General features: G+C 35.4%; 2 protein-coding genes and 1 long non-coding RNA gene across 6 annotated transcripts in view; 2 read left to right on the forward strand and 1 right to left on the reverse strand.

Moving 5' to 3' along the window:
* LOC127832755 (dynein regulatory complex protein 10-like) overlaps positions 1-10460 on the reverse strand; it is a 218541-nt gene extending 208081 nt beyond the window's left edge. For both annotated transcript variants that reach the window (XR_008027124.1, XM_052358343.1), the window contains exons 1-2: positions 9263-10460; positions 4921-5154 (exon numbers count right to left, since the gene is read on the reverse strand). Coding sequence is in view for 1 of the 2 variants with exons in the window: in XM_052358343.1 (XP_052214303.1) it covers positions 4921-5154; positions 9263-10213 (1185 nt within the window). In the remaining variant the exon portion in view is untranslated. The remainder of the gene's footprint in view (positions 1-4920; positions 5155-9262) is intronic.
* LOC127832928 (uncharacterized) lies at positions 5641-6694 on the forward strand. 2 transcript variants are annotated; one of them, XR_008027252.1, is made up of 2 exons: positions 5641-5881; positions 6304-6694. It is a non-coding gene; the product is annotated as an uncharacterized LOC127832928 (long non-coding RNA). The 2 variants fall into 2 exon arrangements; XR_008027253.1 differs by lacking the exon at positions 5641-5881 and adding an exon at positions 5889-6100.
* Positions 10461-14148: 3688 nt separating the features above from the next.
* The window catches only part of LOC127832944 (two pore channel protein 1-like), a 119505-nt gene continuing 116322 nt past the window's right edge, over positions 14149-17331 (forward strand). Inside the window, exon 1 of one of the 2 annotated variants that reach the window (XM_052358356.1) lies at positions 14149-14286. In XM_052358356.1, the coding sequence (XP_052214316.1) occupies positions 14211-14286 (76 nt within the window). In that variant the 5' untranslated portion in view covers positions 14149-14210. The remainder of the gene's footprint in view (positions 14287-17331) is intronic. The other variant, XM_052358357.1, reaches the window with a different exon arrangement.

A 17331-nucleotide genomic window follows, 5' to 3' on the forward strand; every position in this document is an offset into this window, starting at 1 on the left:
TTCTAGCAACAGAGACGCATTTCTTGTGTTTTTCATGTACAGATGAAAATCATGCCGATGTTAGACTTCATGTATAACATCGTGTCATTCTTCCTCGGGGAAAGCGTGGACTTAAATATTTAGATGCTGAATAACAACTTCTTAGCGCAGAGGTCGCTAATATCTATTATTTTGGTAGAAAATCGAAGAGCATTTTTTAATATGTGGAAACCTTTTCTCTAACTAAAACAAAGAGGGCCATGATGGCCCTGTATCGCTCCACTGCTGAAAAAAGCTGAAACAAATATTCTCTGCATGTGCAAATACTTAAATATAGGCCCTATTAAAGCACATGTACACTTTTGTGACCCCCTGGGCTTGGTCAAATTTAACCCCAGGGGCATAATTTGAGCAAACTTTGTAGAGGACTACTATATCTCACTACATGTACATACAAAATATGGTAGCCCTAGGTCCTAGAGTTAAGGACAAGAATATTTTAAAAGTTTTCACAAAATAAGCAAGATATAAGCGTATATAATGATCAATTTTGTGACCCGCAGGTCAGGGTCAAATTTGACCCAAAGGGCATAATTTGAACAAACTTGGTAGAGGACTAAAAGATGTTACTGCATACCAAATTTGGTAGCCATAGTCTGAATGGTTTTCAACAAGAAGATTTTTTTTAAAGATTTCACAAAATAGGCGCTTTATAAGTGTTTATTCAATTTTGTGACCCCCCAGGGCAGGGTCAAAGTTGACCCCAGAGGCATTATTTGAACAAATTTGGTAGAGATTTATTAGATGTCACTACATACCAAATTTGGGAGCCCTAGGCCCAAAGGTTATGGACAAGAAGATTTTTAAAGTTTTCATAAAATAGGCCCCATATAAGCGTATGTTCAGTTTTGTGACCCCCCGGGCAAGGTCAAATTTGACCCCAGGGGCATAATTTGAACAAACTTGGTAGAGAACTGTTAGATGTCACTACATACCAAATTTGGTAGCCCTATGCCTTATAGTTAAGGACAAGAGAATTTTTAAAGTTTTCACAAAATAGGCACTATATACCTATAAGCATATAATCGGTTTTGTGGCCCCCAGGGCTGAGTAAAATTTGACTCCTGGGGCATAATTTGAACAAACTAAGTGGAGGACTATACAATGTCACTACATACCAAATTGTGTAGCCCTAGGCCTAATCGTTATGGACGAGAATTTTTTTATTTTTTTACAAAATAGGCAATATATAAACATATGTTCAATTTTGTGACCCCCTGGGCAGGTTCAAATTTGACCCTAGGGAAAAAATTTGAACAAATTTGGTAGAGGACTTTAAGATGTCACTACATACCAAATTTGATAGACCTAGGCTGGATGGTTATGGACAGAAAGATTTTTGAAGTTTTCACAAAATAGGCTTATATAAGCATATGTTCCTTTTTTTTGATCCCTTGGGGCAGGGTCAAATTTGACCCAAGGGGCATAATTTGAAGAAACTTGGTAGAGAACTATAAGATTTCACTACATACCAGATTTGGTAGCCCTAGGCCCAATGTTTATGGACAAGAAGACTTTTAAAGTTTTCCCAAAATAGGCCTTATATAAGCGTATGTTCAATTTTGTGACCCTCGGGGCAGGGTCAAATTTGACCCTAGAGGCATAATTTGAACAAACTTGGTAGAGAACTATAAGATGTCACTACATACCAAATTCGGTAGCCCTAGACCCAATAGTTATGGAAAAGAAGTTTGTAAAGGCTCTATAAAGGTTACAAATCCAATTACTATGCATATCAACTGGTCTGATTTTTTCCAGATTTCAGTTACTCTTGCATAAAAACTGCTAATAAAACAGCTTAGGTACAACGTTGTCAAGAATTATGGAAGATAAACCCGTTTCATAATTGGAAGAAATGTTTACATTTTTGCAACTAACGTGATGTGTAGCCTCACAGCGGTGACATATGCTAAAAATAGCCGAAAGAAAATTCAATTTTAATTCTATTTTAAACTACTTTTAACCAGCAGAAAGTAACTTATTAGATCACTACAAACGTTTTAACCATTTAGAAGAGACCTACTTTGTGGGTGATACCGAAAAAAGTTAAAAACCATTGTTATATTTTTGATGACCTGAGTCTTTTTCACTTTCTCTTTTCCGAGTAAACAGCGATGTAAATAAACTGATTGTTTGTAAACACAATTGACTTAAGGGACACTTTATTTTGAGCTCAAAACAAGTTGTATTGCTTATTTTTTATTGTAATGTCCAATAGCATATATAATGTTTTTTGATAACCTTTATAAATAAAATATGAAAAAAAATATTTAAAAATCGGTAAATAATTACGGATCTTCACCTTTATAGAGCCTTTTCACAAAATAAGCCCTTTATAAGAATATATTCAATTTTGTGACCCCCTGGGCAGTTTTAAATTTGACCCCAGGGGCATAATTTGAACAAACTAAGAAGAGAACTATTACATGTCACTACATACCAAATTTGGTAGCCCTATGCCATACGGTTATGGACAAGAAGATTTTTGAAAGTTTTCCCACAATAGGCCTTATATAAGCATATGTTCAATTTTGTGACCCTCTGGGCAGGGTCAAACTTGACCCCAGGGGCATAATTGGAACAAACTTGGTAGAGGACTATAAGATGCCACTACATACCAAATTTGGTAGCCCTACCCCCTATGTTTATGGACAAGAAGATTTTGAAAGTTTTCAAAAAATAAGACCTTTATAAGCATATATTCAATTTTGTGACCCCCTGGGCAGTTTCAAATTTGACCCCAGGGGCATAATTTGAACAAACTAAGAAGAGAACTTTAACATGTCACTACAAACCAAATTTGGTAGCCCTATGCCATACAGTTATGGACAAGAATATTTTTAAAGTTTTCACAAATTTATGGAGACCCTCAGGGCAGGGTCAAACTTGACCCTAGGGGAATAATTTGAAAAAACTTGGTAGAGGACTATAAGATGTCACAACATACCAAATTTGGTAGCTCTAGGCCCAATGGTTATGGACAGAATGATTTAAAAAGTTTTCACAAAATAGACCCTATATAAGCATATGATCAATTTTGTGACCCCGGGGCAGGGTCAAATTTGACCCCAGGGGCATAATTTGAAGAAATTCGGTAGAGGACTATAAGATGTCTCTACATACTAAATTTATTAGCCCTAAGCCCAATGGTTATGGACGAGAAGATTTTGAAAGTTTTCACAAAATAGGCCTTATATAAGCATAAGTTCAATTTTGTGATCCCCGGGGCAGGGTCAAATTTGACCCCAGGGGCATAATTTGTAGAAATTTGGTAGAGGACTATTAGATGTCTCTACATACCAAACTTGATAGCCCTAGGCCCAATGGTTATGAATGCGGAGATTTCGAAAGTTTTCACAAAATAGGCCTTATATAAGCATGTGTTCAATTTTGTGACCCACGGGGCAGGGTCAAATTTGACCCCAGGGGCATAATTTGAAGAAATTTTGTAGAGGACTATTGGATGTCTCTACATACCAAATTTGATAGCCCTTAGCCCAATGGTTATGGACAAGAAGATTTTGAAAGTTTTCACAAAATAGGCCTTATATAAGCATATGTTCAATTTTGTGACCCCCAGGGCAGGGTCAAATTTGAAGAAATATGGTAGAGGAACTATAAGATGTTTCTACATACCAAATTTGATAGCCCAAGGCCCAATGGTAATGGATGAGAAGATTTTGAAAGTTTTCACAAAATAGGCCTTATATAAGCATATGTTCAATTTTGTGACCCCCGGGGCAGGGTCAAATTTGACCCCAGTAGCATAATTTGAATAAATTAGGTAGAGGACTATTAGATGTCTCTACATACCAAATTTGATAGCCCTAGGCCCAATGGTTACAGAAGAGATTTTGAAAGTTATCACAAAATAGGCCATATATAAGCATATGTTCAATTTTGTGACCCCCAGGGCAGGGTCAAATTTGACCCCAGGGGCATTATTTGAAGAAATTTGGTAAAGGACTATTAGATGTCTCTACATACCAAATTTGATAGCCATAGGCCCAATGATTATGGACGAGAAGATTTTGAAAGTTTTCACAAAATAGGATTTATATAAGCAAATTTTCATTTTTGTGACCCCAAACAGGGTCAAATTTGACCCCAGGGGCATAATTTGAACAAATTTGAAAGAAGTTCACCCCAGGAACATTCCTGTGAAATTTCATCAGAATTGGACCAGTAGTTTAGGAGAAGATGTTTTAAGGAAAAGTTAACCCATGCACAGACGCACGCACGACGGACACAGGACCATGACATAAGCCCCGCTGGCCTCTGGCCAGTGGAGCTAAAAACTAGTTAATTACGCTATACAGTGCAACATTCGTTGAGATACGGTAAGTAATAATCTGTGAAATGTACAGCTATTTGATACAATTTCAAGTGGGGTTGGCGTGTATTCGGCTGCCTGAGCGCTGATTGGTTGACGTGCTTACCAAGAAGACAGCTGGAAAAATTAATATTGGCCACTCGCTGAGAAATTCATTGAAAACAGTAGCTCTTAGGCGTAGTTAATGGACTGATAGAATGACCAGGCGTCCCTCTACTATAGTATGGTTATTCCTCGTCAATTATTGTCGGTTTGCATGATCAAAATTTCCGATCGCAATTTTAAAGATTAGGGAAAAACAACCGATTTTCTGGCCATTTTAACCAATGAATTCGATCGGCAATCAGTTAATAATGACAACCCTGATATTTTGGATTTATATAGTTAGGCAATAAGCACATTAAATAAGTTGAATACATTATATGATAAATTGGACATGTGCTCTAAAAATTTGCCCGAAGACTGCAGACTTGGAAAAAACTATCAAATTACAATAGCTTAATTATAATGACTACAAGAACCAAACTACAGAACTGCATTTATATTACCTTTCGAAGATCTTGCTCATTTTCTCTGTGCTCAGTTACAAGGTTTTGTTTCTCAGTCTGAAGTTGGGCCAACTCCTGCTGAAGTCTCTGTTTTCTCCCTTCGCTATTCTTCTTGTCTGCAGCTTTCTGTTTGTCTGCCTCTGAGTTAACTCTACGAATGTGATCTTCAGAAAACTTCTGTATCTGGCGAAGATCAGCTTGCAGGCCTCTAATAACATCGTTCTTTTTTCTTATCTAAAGATATACAAATAAAAATCAAATCAATGATAATCAAGTTCTTAATATATTTTCATTATTTTTTCCCTGTATGCACGGTTAATTGGATCAATTAAACTGTACTTTTAAAGGCTAAATATATTTATTTTGATTTTTGATTACATGGTTTGTGTTAAAATATTTTAGGAAAGTGAAACATTTAAATCAGAAGTGTCATAGGTCTAAATAATGTAAAATAAGTGTTTTAAATACGATAAATATAAAGGAATCTGACAATAAGGAACTTTTTATAGATACAGTTAAGTCCGGTAATCTTGCGCGTCAGGTAATCTTGCGCACTCCGCAGTTGCGACAATAATGTTTTTTTTAGTGATGAAAGATGAAATTTCACATTTTTAAGAATTAACGGATTCCAAATGTACGTATTCCATGCAAAATAAAAATTTGATTTTTACATTTTAACACCGGTTGCGTCATCTTTATACATCATACACGTATCGTAAACACTGACATACTTACGATAAATTCGACATGAATCACACATTTCCTGCAGTCTTTAGCGTTTTCATACTTAATAATTAGCAGGGTTCGCCAAAACCGTCGGTCCGCCGGTCCTGACCGGCAAATTTTCTTAGGACCGACAAGTGATTTAAGATAATCGGTCCGACTGACCGACACAATCGGATGAAAAATGGTTTCAAAAAGATCACTCAAAGTGTATAATATGCTATTGGATAAATAAAAGGTAAATGCTTTTTATTAAACTTCTGTCAAAATCCTTTTTTTCTTACCTTCATTTTGATGTTTTGATGTTTAAAGTTGGATTAGAATTGACTATCACATGTGAGTTCAAAATCAACGGTCTTTGTTAAAAAAAAGCAACCGAGTGCGTCCGCCATTTTATTTGTTCCATTTAATTTCTCCACAACAAAAACCACATGAAAACTTGTTTCAACAGGCAATTGTGAGCATTTCTGTTAAATAGTTTCATTATTATATTGTTCTGGAAAGGATATATTTAAATTTACACACCAACAATTTCTGAAATCAAAATTAGATTATTCACCCGATGTACTATGTTTCGGATATTTTAAATTCGGACATAGGGATATTTATGTTTTGATTTGTTGTTGATAGTTTGTAGCAATATGTTTTGTGTTATTTCAGACAACAAGAATAGATGGTGGTAATTTTCATGGGCCTTTCTATCAAGAAATAGGTGTGAAAGACATTTATTTAATTGAACCTGGAAATCAACCACCTCAGCTAGTCTTATTTATAAGACGCGCAAAGAATTTAGAGATACTTTTTATATGGGCTAAATTCTTTGGAACTATTACCCATATAAAAAGTAGCTTAATATTTAAGAGCGTCAAAAATTTGGACTACCACGTCAGCTAAGAGAAAATATTTTAACAATAGGTGTTGTTTTAGAACTTGTGAAATCGGCTAATTAACAGAAATTGAAGTCATCCAAAGTAGTGTGAATGGGTGTGTGAGATTAAGTCAAACTTGATTGGATGTCACCCTAACTTTTCAAGAACACGGATTTGTAGAGCTGTGCAGGCTAAAAACAGTTTGACAAAAAGAAGTCGAATAAGACTACCTTTGGTTTATATGTGGTTTATTATTAATATAATAATTGTTTAATTATATCGACTTTGGACATGTTTTTATTGTATTTTAATGTGATCAAAACCTATAAACACTAAAAAGGTACTCTCTTTTGTTGTGTTTTGCTGTTATAGTTTAGTCGGACAGTGGGACTGACAGAAACTGATTCGGACTGACAAAAATTTCAAGTCTGTCAGTCCGAATGACTGACAGATTTTTCAAGTTTTGGCGAACCCTGAATTAGAATTCATAAATCCAACGTGTAAATTAGCATTCCATTGCACAATATCTGATCAGTTATGGTATTTTTTGGCCATTGAAAATATATCGCATCAGACGACATTGTCATTATTTCCCGCCATTCTGTCAATCCAAATTTGGTATGGTCTCCGCATGCCCAATGGCCTAGTTTTGATATTTTCTGTAAACTATGGAAGCATGATCGTGGTAAAATTAAACCTGTTATGCATAAACATTTTTAACGCTAGAAATCAATCATTTTATATTTTTATTGTTTCTTTTGCTACAGTCAACAGAATGCCACCACCATCATCACCAAAACATTAAATTTGAATGGTTCTACAAACTAAATTTTTAAATAATTTTCTGGAATGTATTTTGGCATTAATTGGACACCATATGTCTACAATTTTGCCTAAATGAGGTCATTACACCAAGTGCGCAATATTACCGGACACTGTGACAGTTTGAAAATGAGTTGAGTCATGCTTGTTTTGAAATCAAATTGGACAGTTCTTCACTGAATTAATGAGATATTTTTGTGTTAATAAGCACATCAAATTCTTATTTTTATAATACATTAAGATATTATGTTGTCAATTTGTAAAAGGACATGTTTTTAAACCAATTGACCCTTAACTGCGCAAGATTACCCGATAGTTGCAATTATTCAACTATCAGCTTTATAACCCAATGGGTTGCTGATGCCAGAGCCGCCATAGAAAAAATTATCAAAGGCTCTGGGAGTCTGTTTATAAGGACTAGATTACCGGACAGTATCGTAACCTTTAAAATTAAACGAACAATCATGTCCCATATTTGAAACAAAAAAGACTGAATTACCGTAGGCATGAGGCATTTAAATCCAGCGTAATCCATGCATATACACAGGGTTCGAAATTAACACTCGCACACTCGCAAAATGCGAGAAAAAAAGATTGCAAGGTAAATTATAAGCCACTAGTATTTTTTGCAAGTAAAGAAACAGTGGAAAAAAACGAGTTATATTGCTAAATGCGTTCGACCGCGTGAACGCTAAACCGTAGGTCAATTTTTTGATCGTCCGAATACCCATATGCAGAAGTGCGCACCTTGTTGTTGTTGTTTTTAACGAGTGCACAGAGACTGTCTCCCATATGGCCATCGCCCCCAGAAAGACATGTTAGTTGGTTACGGGGGATAGTGCAAGATACAGGAGACACCCCGTTCCAGAGGTGACCCTGGGTCTTTTAGTGCCCGATGTATAGCACCTAGTACACTACACCTCGGTTTAACGTCTCATGTGAAAGACGAGTTAGTAGGTTAGGTGCAGCGGAGGATCGAACCAGCGATCTCTGGATTGTGAAGCCAGTGTGTTATCCCTAGACCACGGATCCCCTACTGCGCACCTTGTTCGTAGACTGGTATACTTATAGTACAGATACCCAGATGCACCTTGTTTGTAGACTGGTATACTTATTGTACAGATACCCGGATGGTATTGAAGAACATGAAACAGTCAACTTTTCACACTCAAGTTAAATCCGGTTTTGACACAAAGGGGTGTACGTTATACAGTGTACTGACAACTGACATTTCCTGTAAAACGCGAATGCAATAAGGCTGTATCGAATGCGTCGACTTCGTTTAGGTATAATAGTGTTGATTAGCCCTAATTGTTAACAACTTTAGTACCCATTGTGTGTATTGTGTTTTTCAGGGGTATTGCAGATTATACAGCCAACACACGGCAAATCCGGATTAAAGACAATACTATTAAACGCAATTAAAATATGACAATTAAGATCAACACCTGACTGAAATATATTCTGCGCTTTTATTACAAATTAATAAAGAACATATTGATTTGTGTTTGGTTGTCCGTGATTGTTATGGAAAAAGACTAATTGGCAATTGGCTTCGTTGTTTAAAACACTCGTAAACGGTTATTCAGTCCCACTTATCCGCTAATCATAACAAAGAACATGTCAATGACATAAAATAATAAGGGATAGTTACTATCACCTGAAATAACAGACTTGTTAAAAGGCATATGCCAAACAAGGCCCACCTCCTGCAAGTGACTACCAAGTGTCACCCCTCTTTCCCCAGCACGATTTTTTGGAAACCGCGTATTACATGTATTACAAACATAACAAACAAATCGGACGCTTTTTTTTCCAAACCAGAAATGGAAGAATTTAAGTGCTTACGAAATAGTCATTTTTTTAAAAAGGACTAAATTTCGTGCTGACGAAAATAAATGTTTTCACAGTATATTAAGTAAATATACCTCTTCATCTTTATCATCCTGGGCAGCTTTAAGCTCAGCTTCTAGTTTTTCAATAATCGATGCATTATTACGCTCTCTTGTCGATATTTCTTGAAGGTAGTTCATCCTCTCCTTTTCTTCTTCAGGGGTAGTTAAAAGTTTATTCATTAGAATATCCTTAAGTTCATTCATGTAGGTAATGAACGCCCTAGCAGACTGTCCACGTCTCCCATATTCCTGTTTCACAGTATTTAGTGCTGACGGATTGGCCTGGAATCCTCGCAAAATGTTCTTGCTGGATGTATTGATCTGCTGTGCAACCATTGTCAAGCTTCGTACTGTTCTTTCAATCTGGCTGTCCATGCTGAAGTTGGAACCAACACTGCCTGTGCTTGAGGGCCTATCCTGGTAACTGCCGCCACTAGATCGAGACACGGACCTTGATCCAGACTTCTGTGATGGAGTGACGGCCACTGCTGCAGCTGGATCCATATCATCAAGCATCTGGTTGCCTTCTGGTTCATCTTCAGTATATACTGGTGGAGAAGCTGTTTTCTGTTCACCGACTTTTGACTTCTTAGCATTCTTAAGAAACTGTTTGTCAAGCGCCCTTTTAATGTCTTCATAACTGCCAAGAACAACACCATGATGTTCAATGAGGTCTGACAGCTCACTGCCAAAGCTTACACGAAACCTATCTAGATTATCTACAATAGATGGTAATAGAGTAACAACCTCAGACTTCATAATTGTGTCTTCAAAGACTGACATAATCCTCTGTGCCTCAATTGTTGCTATCTTCTTTCTGCCTGGTTCCAAAGCACGAGATGGATCCAGCCTTAACCTATTTCTGAGTTTGTTATTGCTCTCACCATTCTTTGACTGCAGGCTAGGCATCTGTAGTTTCATCTGCAGAGTTGGTTCTATACCGATCGTTTCAGTCATCGTCCTTGCCATCGCTGCTGTCGCCATTTTGTCTTTAGCTTTGGCAACTTCAGTTCACAAATATAAGAAGAAATATTAGTAAATTGATCTCAGTTGATATGCAAGTTCACACATCGTAACAAGCAGCCACTCTTTATTCAGTTTACTTTTGATCTAATTTTCTGTTATTTAGTTTGATTTCAAAGAAAAATCTGTATTCGACCTCTTATCATTACGTTTCCTCGGCCATTTTTCGCACCTGACAACACCTGTTTTGTTTGATATTAATGCTAGGCAACAAATAGTACCATAGCGCAGCTACATAAGTGTTTTGATCATTTTAAACTAATATTATAAGAATAAACTTAAAGTGGGTCATTTCTTTGTAAACAACACATATATTGGAAAAAATACACCAAAATGACCAATGCTCTAGAAAAAGATAACAGGAATGTATACGCCGCACTATTTTAATCGAACACACTTACGGAATTTGTCGATGAGTACCGATCGCGATTGCAACAATAAATGCAATCGTGATGGGAGCCAGACAACTCGCCCCAAAGCCAACTCGCCCCAGGACAAGTCGCCCCGAAAATCTGGACAAGTCGCCCCAAATATGTTGGACAACTCGCCCCAATCGAAAGACAACTCGCCCCAATTTTGTTTCTTATATATAGTATTATAGAAATTTTGTTCATATAAAATTTGTTAAGTTTAATGTATTAATATTCGTGATTATTGTTTTTAGGAAATGTAGTTGTATGATGTTTTTTTTTCATTTCATATTGTAAAACTTTGTAATTCAATAATTGTTTACATACCGGATTGCTTTTAGTAATAAATTGTTATTAGCTTTTTTATGATTGTGTTTATTAAAATAAGCCCCATTTAGTTCGTCTTGTTTTGAAAACGTGTGAAATGTTAAACGTTTATTTTGACGGCATGCTTTCATTTTCTGTTCAAAGATTGTTTAATGAGACATTTTGTATGATAGTTTGAATTAATTAAATAATAATGGAATGTCTTTGTGTTAGTTATGTTTTGAAAACGTGTGAATTGACGAAAATTAATTAAGCCGGCATGCTTTCATTGTCTGGTCAAAGATTTATTAATAAGACAAACGGTATGACAGTTTGGCGTGATTAAAGAATAAATAAGGTAACACGCTTAACCAGACAACAATGCTGTTTGCAAAGTAATTATAAGGGCTGACTATATATAAAGAGGGTATCTGAATGAGCCCAAAGTATGTGTTTTGTTTGTGTCGGACAATACTATTTGTGACTTGGAATACGATTGCTATATAGTTGTGTGGGTTTCAGTGCATCTGCCATGTGTTCAAACATATATGTGCTTATTTGATGTCGGATACAATAATTTTCTAGTGTTAGTTAGTTTTGTGTTTGTGTTTCTGCAATGGCAGAAGTGGCAAATTGTATACATTGTGGAAAGACAGTTGGGCAGAGGCAACGTGCTGTTTCTTGCGATGCCTGCGAGCGATGGCAACACATAGGCTGTGATTCTGGTAAGTAAACTTATAATATAATTATTTGTTGTGTCTTACATTTTTTAGGTCAGGCAGCTTTTGTTTCCCCATAAATAATGAATCTAAATTGTTGGATACTTGCATATTATCGGGTAATCAACTGATGTCCGTTAATCCGGTGACACATTACAGATGTGTTTTACGACCTGATAACGATCATAAAACCTTTCAGATAAATGTCAGAAGTCACTGGACCGTTGTCCCGTAATCGTTCATAGTTCATAGGTGACACGTAGTTACTAACAATGTTCATTACTCTTAAATTACCAGTGTGTAGCCTATCATTCGATATCTCATCATGCGCATAATGCCAAGATGACGAGTTTTGCATTAACTACCATTTTCTCGTGCCGCGCATGGGACCAGTCGGTCCCTCTCTATTTATTTTAATTTCTCTGCATAATATAGGATAAAATATTCAACAACACCACATATCAGTTTCTAGTCCAATTTAATGTCTAACATACTTAATATTTTCGGTTATACAAATACAGTCTGATAGCTACATGATCGTATCTTTCTCGATCCGTACACCTCCAAGTCTAAACGCTAACCCAACCGCGGAGTGCCCTCTCCTTCCAAACATCCCCATTTTGTCCCCAAATTAATTTGCATATTTTTCCTTTAAACTTTTGATTGGTATAATCTCGTATCTATATGCCGACTCTGGACTCAATGTGTTCTTATTTGAAATTTAATCAGGTCTGACTTTCCATGTTATTGATTCCAATTATACCCCACCCTGAGTGTGTTTGCTACTTTAAATAAATCTTAACCAGGTCTTAGTTTTGTAAATACCTCCCATTATTAATTGTTCAGACTTTATCTTAACATTGCATATATACATTATTTGAATATACATATTATCCTTTTTAATTTCTATCGTAAGAATAAAGTCATAAGAATAAACGATAAACGATATGTTTGCATACTCGCTACTGATATACTTGTCAATATTTCGTACATAAAGAAAACCCAAATATTTCACCCAATTTCTCATCATTATTTGACACCGTTATCTTTGCGTTATTTGGGTGATGTATACCGCTTTAAACTATTGCTCATGGTGTAATATTGAATGTGTTTACAGTTTTTTTTACTTGTCAGTACAAATATATTTTAAACGTTTGTATAAATCCTTAGTATTGAACATTACTATCTGCTGAAATGATTGAAAATTATGATAAAATGTGCATTTTATATTTATGATAAGAATTTACATTAACCTTTTATTTAATAATTTAATTTACCTACTACTGACCCTTCTTTGTGAAGAGGCTTCCCTTCTCCCAACACAGGTGAAGATGGTATCAGAAGGAAAGCTATCCAGGCGACAACGAAGGAAGAACACGTCTCTCCAGGGAAAAATCTTCAAGCTGTGGGAAGCGTACGAGAGCGGAGAATTGTCAGTCAACGGCCTACTGAGGAAATGCATTGGCATTTATGGACCAAATGCATGAACGTTGCTCATTTGATGTCTTTCTGATTGTTGGAAATGTTTCAACCCTTGTTTTTGAAAAGCTTGTTTGTGTGTGAAAGTTACTGTGTGTTTGTAATGTTTTACCATTATTATATTTTTTAAATGTTTGATAATATTCATCATTTACGGACCAAATGCCTGCCTGAAAGTTGCTAGATTGAATTGAAATAAATTATTGCTCATTTGTTGTTTTTTTTCTTCTGATTGTTAGAAATGTTTCAACCATTGTGTTTAAAAGCTTGTTTCTGTGTGAAAGTTTGTGTTTAATTATTACGGATGTTTGAAATGTTTAATAATATTCATCATGGCTCATTACAGCCTGTGTTTGTAATGTTTTAAAAGTATTAAAGATGTTGGAAATGTTTGATAATATTTTGTGAAAGTTTGTGTTAATTATTACGGATGTTTGAAATGTTTGATTTATTCATCAAGGCTCATTACAAACTGTGTTTTAAAATTATTTTTAAAATGAGTTAATAAATGGAAATGTTTGATAATATTTTGAATTGTCTTTTCATTCATAAATCTGTGTTATTTATTTCATTTAATATGCTAAAATTGATGCTTTGTATGTTTTCAATAAAAACAAATGTTAGTATCGTGAGTCTGTAATTGTTATAAATTATGAATAAAATTATGAATATAACACATTTCTATTTTTATTTTTTTCCCCATGTATTATTCGTTTTGTGTATTCAGCATTCCTTTTAAAGTCAAAAATGTTATTTAATACATTTTTTTCACAAAGAGTATTATATATGACAAAATATTTCGTTGCACGCTGTCATTTAATTTGGGGCGAGTTGTCTTTTATTTGGGGCGAGTTGTCTTTCGATTGGGGCGAGTTGTCCAATATATTTGGGGCGACTTGTCCAGATTTTCGGGGCGACTTGTCCTGGGGCGAGTTGGCTTTGGGGCGAGTTGTCTGGTAACCAATCGTGATACATCGGCTATCTCGGATTCCTCCGTAAGATAGGCTTATGAAATAAATCGTCTGCTGATCCAGAGTGCAATAAATGGCGGAGTTCGCGGACATTGGACAGTTGATTCTAGATGATTTGAACACAGAATACCCCGAAATTTACTCATTAAGTTGGTTCATATTTACTTTTCTTTATAGTTTATAATGTGTTCATAATCAAATAGAGGCCTTATAATGAAAGACAATAATGATAAAGACGTAGTGTTCTACTTTGATGCAATTTAAAATGGTTTATGGACGTTTCGTGCCACTGCCAGTTCGTGCCACTGATATTTGTGTGGAAAAGGGGTAGACGTTTTTTTTTTTTTTTTTGATTTTTATCGAGTGCACCGGGATTGTCTCCCATATGGCCATCGCCCCCAGAAAGACGTGTTAGTTGGTTACGGGGGATAGTGCAAGATACAGGAGACACCCAGTTCCAGAGGTGACCCTGGGTCTTTTAGTGCCCGGTGTATAGCACCTAGTACACTGCACCTCGGTTTAACGTCTCATGCGAAAGACGAGTTAGAAGGTTAGGTGCAGCGGGGGATCGAACCAGCGATCTCTGGATTGTGAAGCCAGTGTGTTACCACCAGACCACGGATCCGCTACACGTTTCGTCCCACTGATACTATATAGGCAGATAGGTGTGAATAATGCCGTATAGGTGTGAATGATATTGGGGTGTACATTTATGTAGAAAATTACAACAATGTTAACAATTATAATTATAAATAACAAAAATAAAATGATTTATTGTTAGTATACAAATATGTGTACATAGTTCGTTATGTTCAATAAATATAAAACATAAAGTGTTGTTATTTTGTATGCATCATGTGTACCGGGTATGTGTATGTAAAAATAAAATAAAAAATATTTGTGCATAGTTCATTATGTTTAAAAAATATAAAACATGAAGTGCTGTTATTTTTTATGCTTCATGTGTATGCACTATATACATAAATAATAATATAACACAAATGAACAATAATACATTTTATTCAATAAAGACCTAATAAAATGAAGTTGGTCTTTTACTTGTAGGAAAAGCTTATGCTTTACTATCGACTCACAAACTATCAATTAGCGGTAAGTGCCTTTAAGTTATTAGCAAACAATGAATTACCGACTCGGACCAATTAGTAAACAGCTCACCGCTTTAATGATGATTCAAACTGTGTAATGAATATAATGTTAATTTATTGAAAATGTTTTAATATATTTATGTAATCAATCTAGATATTGTTAAAATGTATGTATGCATTCCCTTTTGATATTGTTAATGTATAATATAAAAGAGTATAGTAAATCTTGTTTCGTTTCTTGTAATAATATACCGGTAATGTAAATTTATTGAAAATGTTTGAATATATTTATGTTATCAATCTAGATATTGTTAATGTATTATAAGAAGCATGTAAATTGACTCTTAAACATTTTTGTTCATGTAATTAAAAATAAATCTTGAAATCGCAGAATACTTTTAAACTGAATAAATAATCTTGAAATAAAACAATGTTGATTTAACATTGAACAGATGTTACAATCAAAGGTGCGAAAGTTACCCGTTATGATTCACACCTATACGGTATTATTCACACCTATCCGCTTATATATCAGTGGGACGAAACGTCCAATGCCCTCCTACACAAATATCAGTGGCACGAACTGGTAGTGGCACGAAACGTCCAGCACCCATTTAAAATCTTAGCAGACAGATTACTCGCCACTAAATGTGCAAAACTATTTGAGTTTTATCGAGCTAATGTGCTTCACGAGGATTTGAACAGGGCAGGGTATAAGTTGGAAATTGCAGTTTAAAAGTTCCATTACCTTTTGGTTTGAGCTCCACCACGTTCTTCTCGTAGATGTCAAATGAGACAAACTAGTGGGTGCTAAGGTGTAAAAGGAAGTTGGACCATTGCAGCCATAGTCTATATATTGTACCATGAGGCCATATGTGGCTTCCAAATAAAAGTTGAATAACCAAACATTTTAAGATCCCCTCCTTGTTTTATTTGTTGATTTTATCACTTACCATTACTTAAATAGCTTTTAATTGGTGAAATTGCTACGGTAATACTGAGGTTTTCAGACCCAATTGCTGGATGTAGATCAAACTCATGTGCTCTTGTAATTCGGTATGGTTGAGGTGTTAAGACAACGTTCTTTGATGGTATATGAAACTTGTAAAGCAAGGGCTTTTAATGCACCATTCATCAATAGATGGATGGATGGACGTCTGTCTATCTAGATTTTGTGTCTACTGTGTAACCTTTTCATCCACTTTAATTCTTTCTTCTGTGAAACCTTTTCATCCAGGGAGGATTTTATTGCTACATATTATTTTTTCCCATGCCTAGATTTGTTGCAAAGAATTTACATTCTTCTAGTCATTTTTAGGGCAAAAATAAGGAATTTTCATTTCTGCTCTGCAACTTAATGATGCATGGAAGGATTTTAATATAATTTTGCAATATTATTTCCCATACTCAAATGATGTTTCACGTACAAACCTTTGCTTCATGATCAAAGGTCAGAGTCACAATTCAAGCTAAAGGTCATGCATTTGGGTGTCTGCTATTTAACAATTACATGCCTTTAGGATCTAAATATAACTTTGGATTATTATTTCGTTAGATCAGACGTTGTGTGGCTCTTTATTCTTATGATCCTTCATCAGAGATCAAGGTCACAATTCCAGGTCATATAAATGCATTTTAGTTACCTCTGAGTAGCTTTCATGCCTGGAATGATTTCTGTATACCGGTAACTTTGGGTTAAAATTCGCCACGGTAAGAGGTTGTTTGTCATACATTATCCCCTTCCCCTTTGGCCAGTTACATTTCAAAGTCCAGGGCTTTTTTTCCTTAGTTTGTGAAGCGGCCCTGGCCCCCTCACTTTGTGAAAAAATGAGTGGCAAACTTTTTAAAATTGTGAAAAAATGAGTCGCGAACTTTTTAAAATTGTGAAAAAGTTAGTTGCGAACTTTTCAAAATTGTGAAAAATTGAGTCGTGAACTATTCAAAATTGTGAAAAATTGAGTCGCGAACTTCTTAAAATTGTGAAAAACTGAGTCGTGAAATTGTTAAAATTGTGAAAAACGGCCAATTTTGTAAAAAATTCACGGCCATGTTAGGTTTGTGAATTGTCCCTATCAACATTTTAAAATG

This window comes from Dreissena polymorpha, chromosome 1 (assembly GCF_020536995.1).
Source record: "Dreissena polymorpha isolate Duluth1 chromosome 1, UMN_Dpol_1.0, whole genome shotgun sequence".
Lineage (NCBI taxonomy): Eukaryota > Metazoa > Mollusca > Bivalvia > Myida > Dreissenidae > Dreissena > Dreissena polymorpha.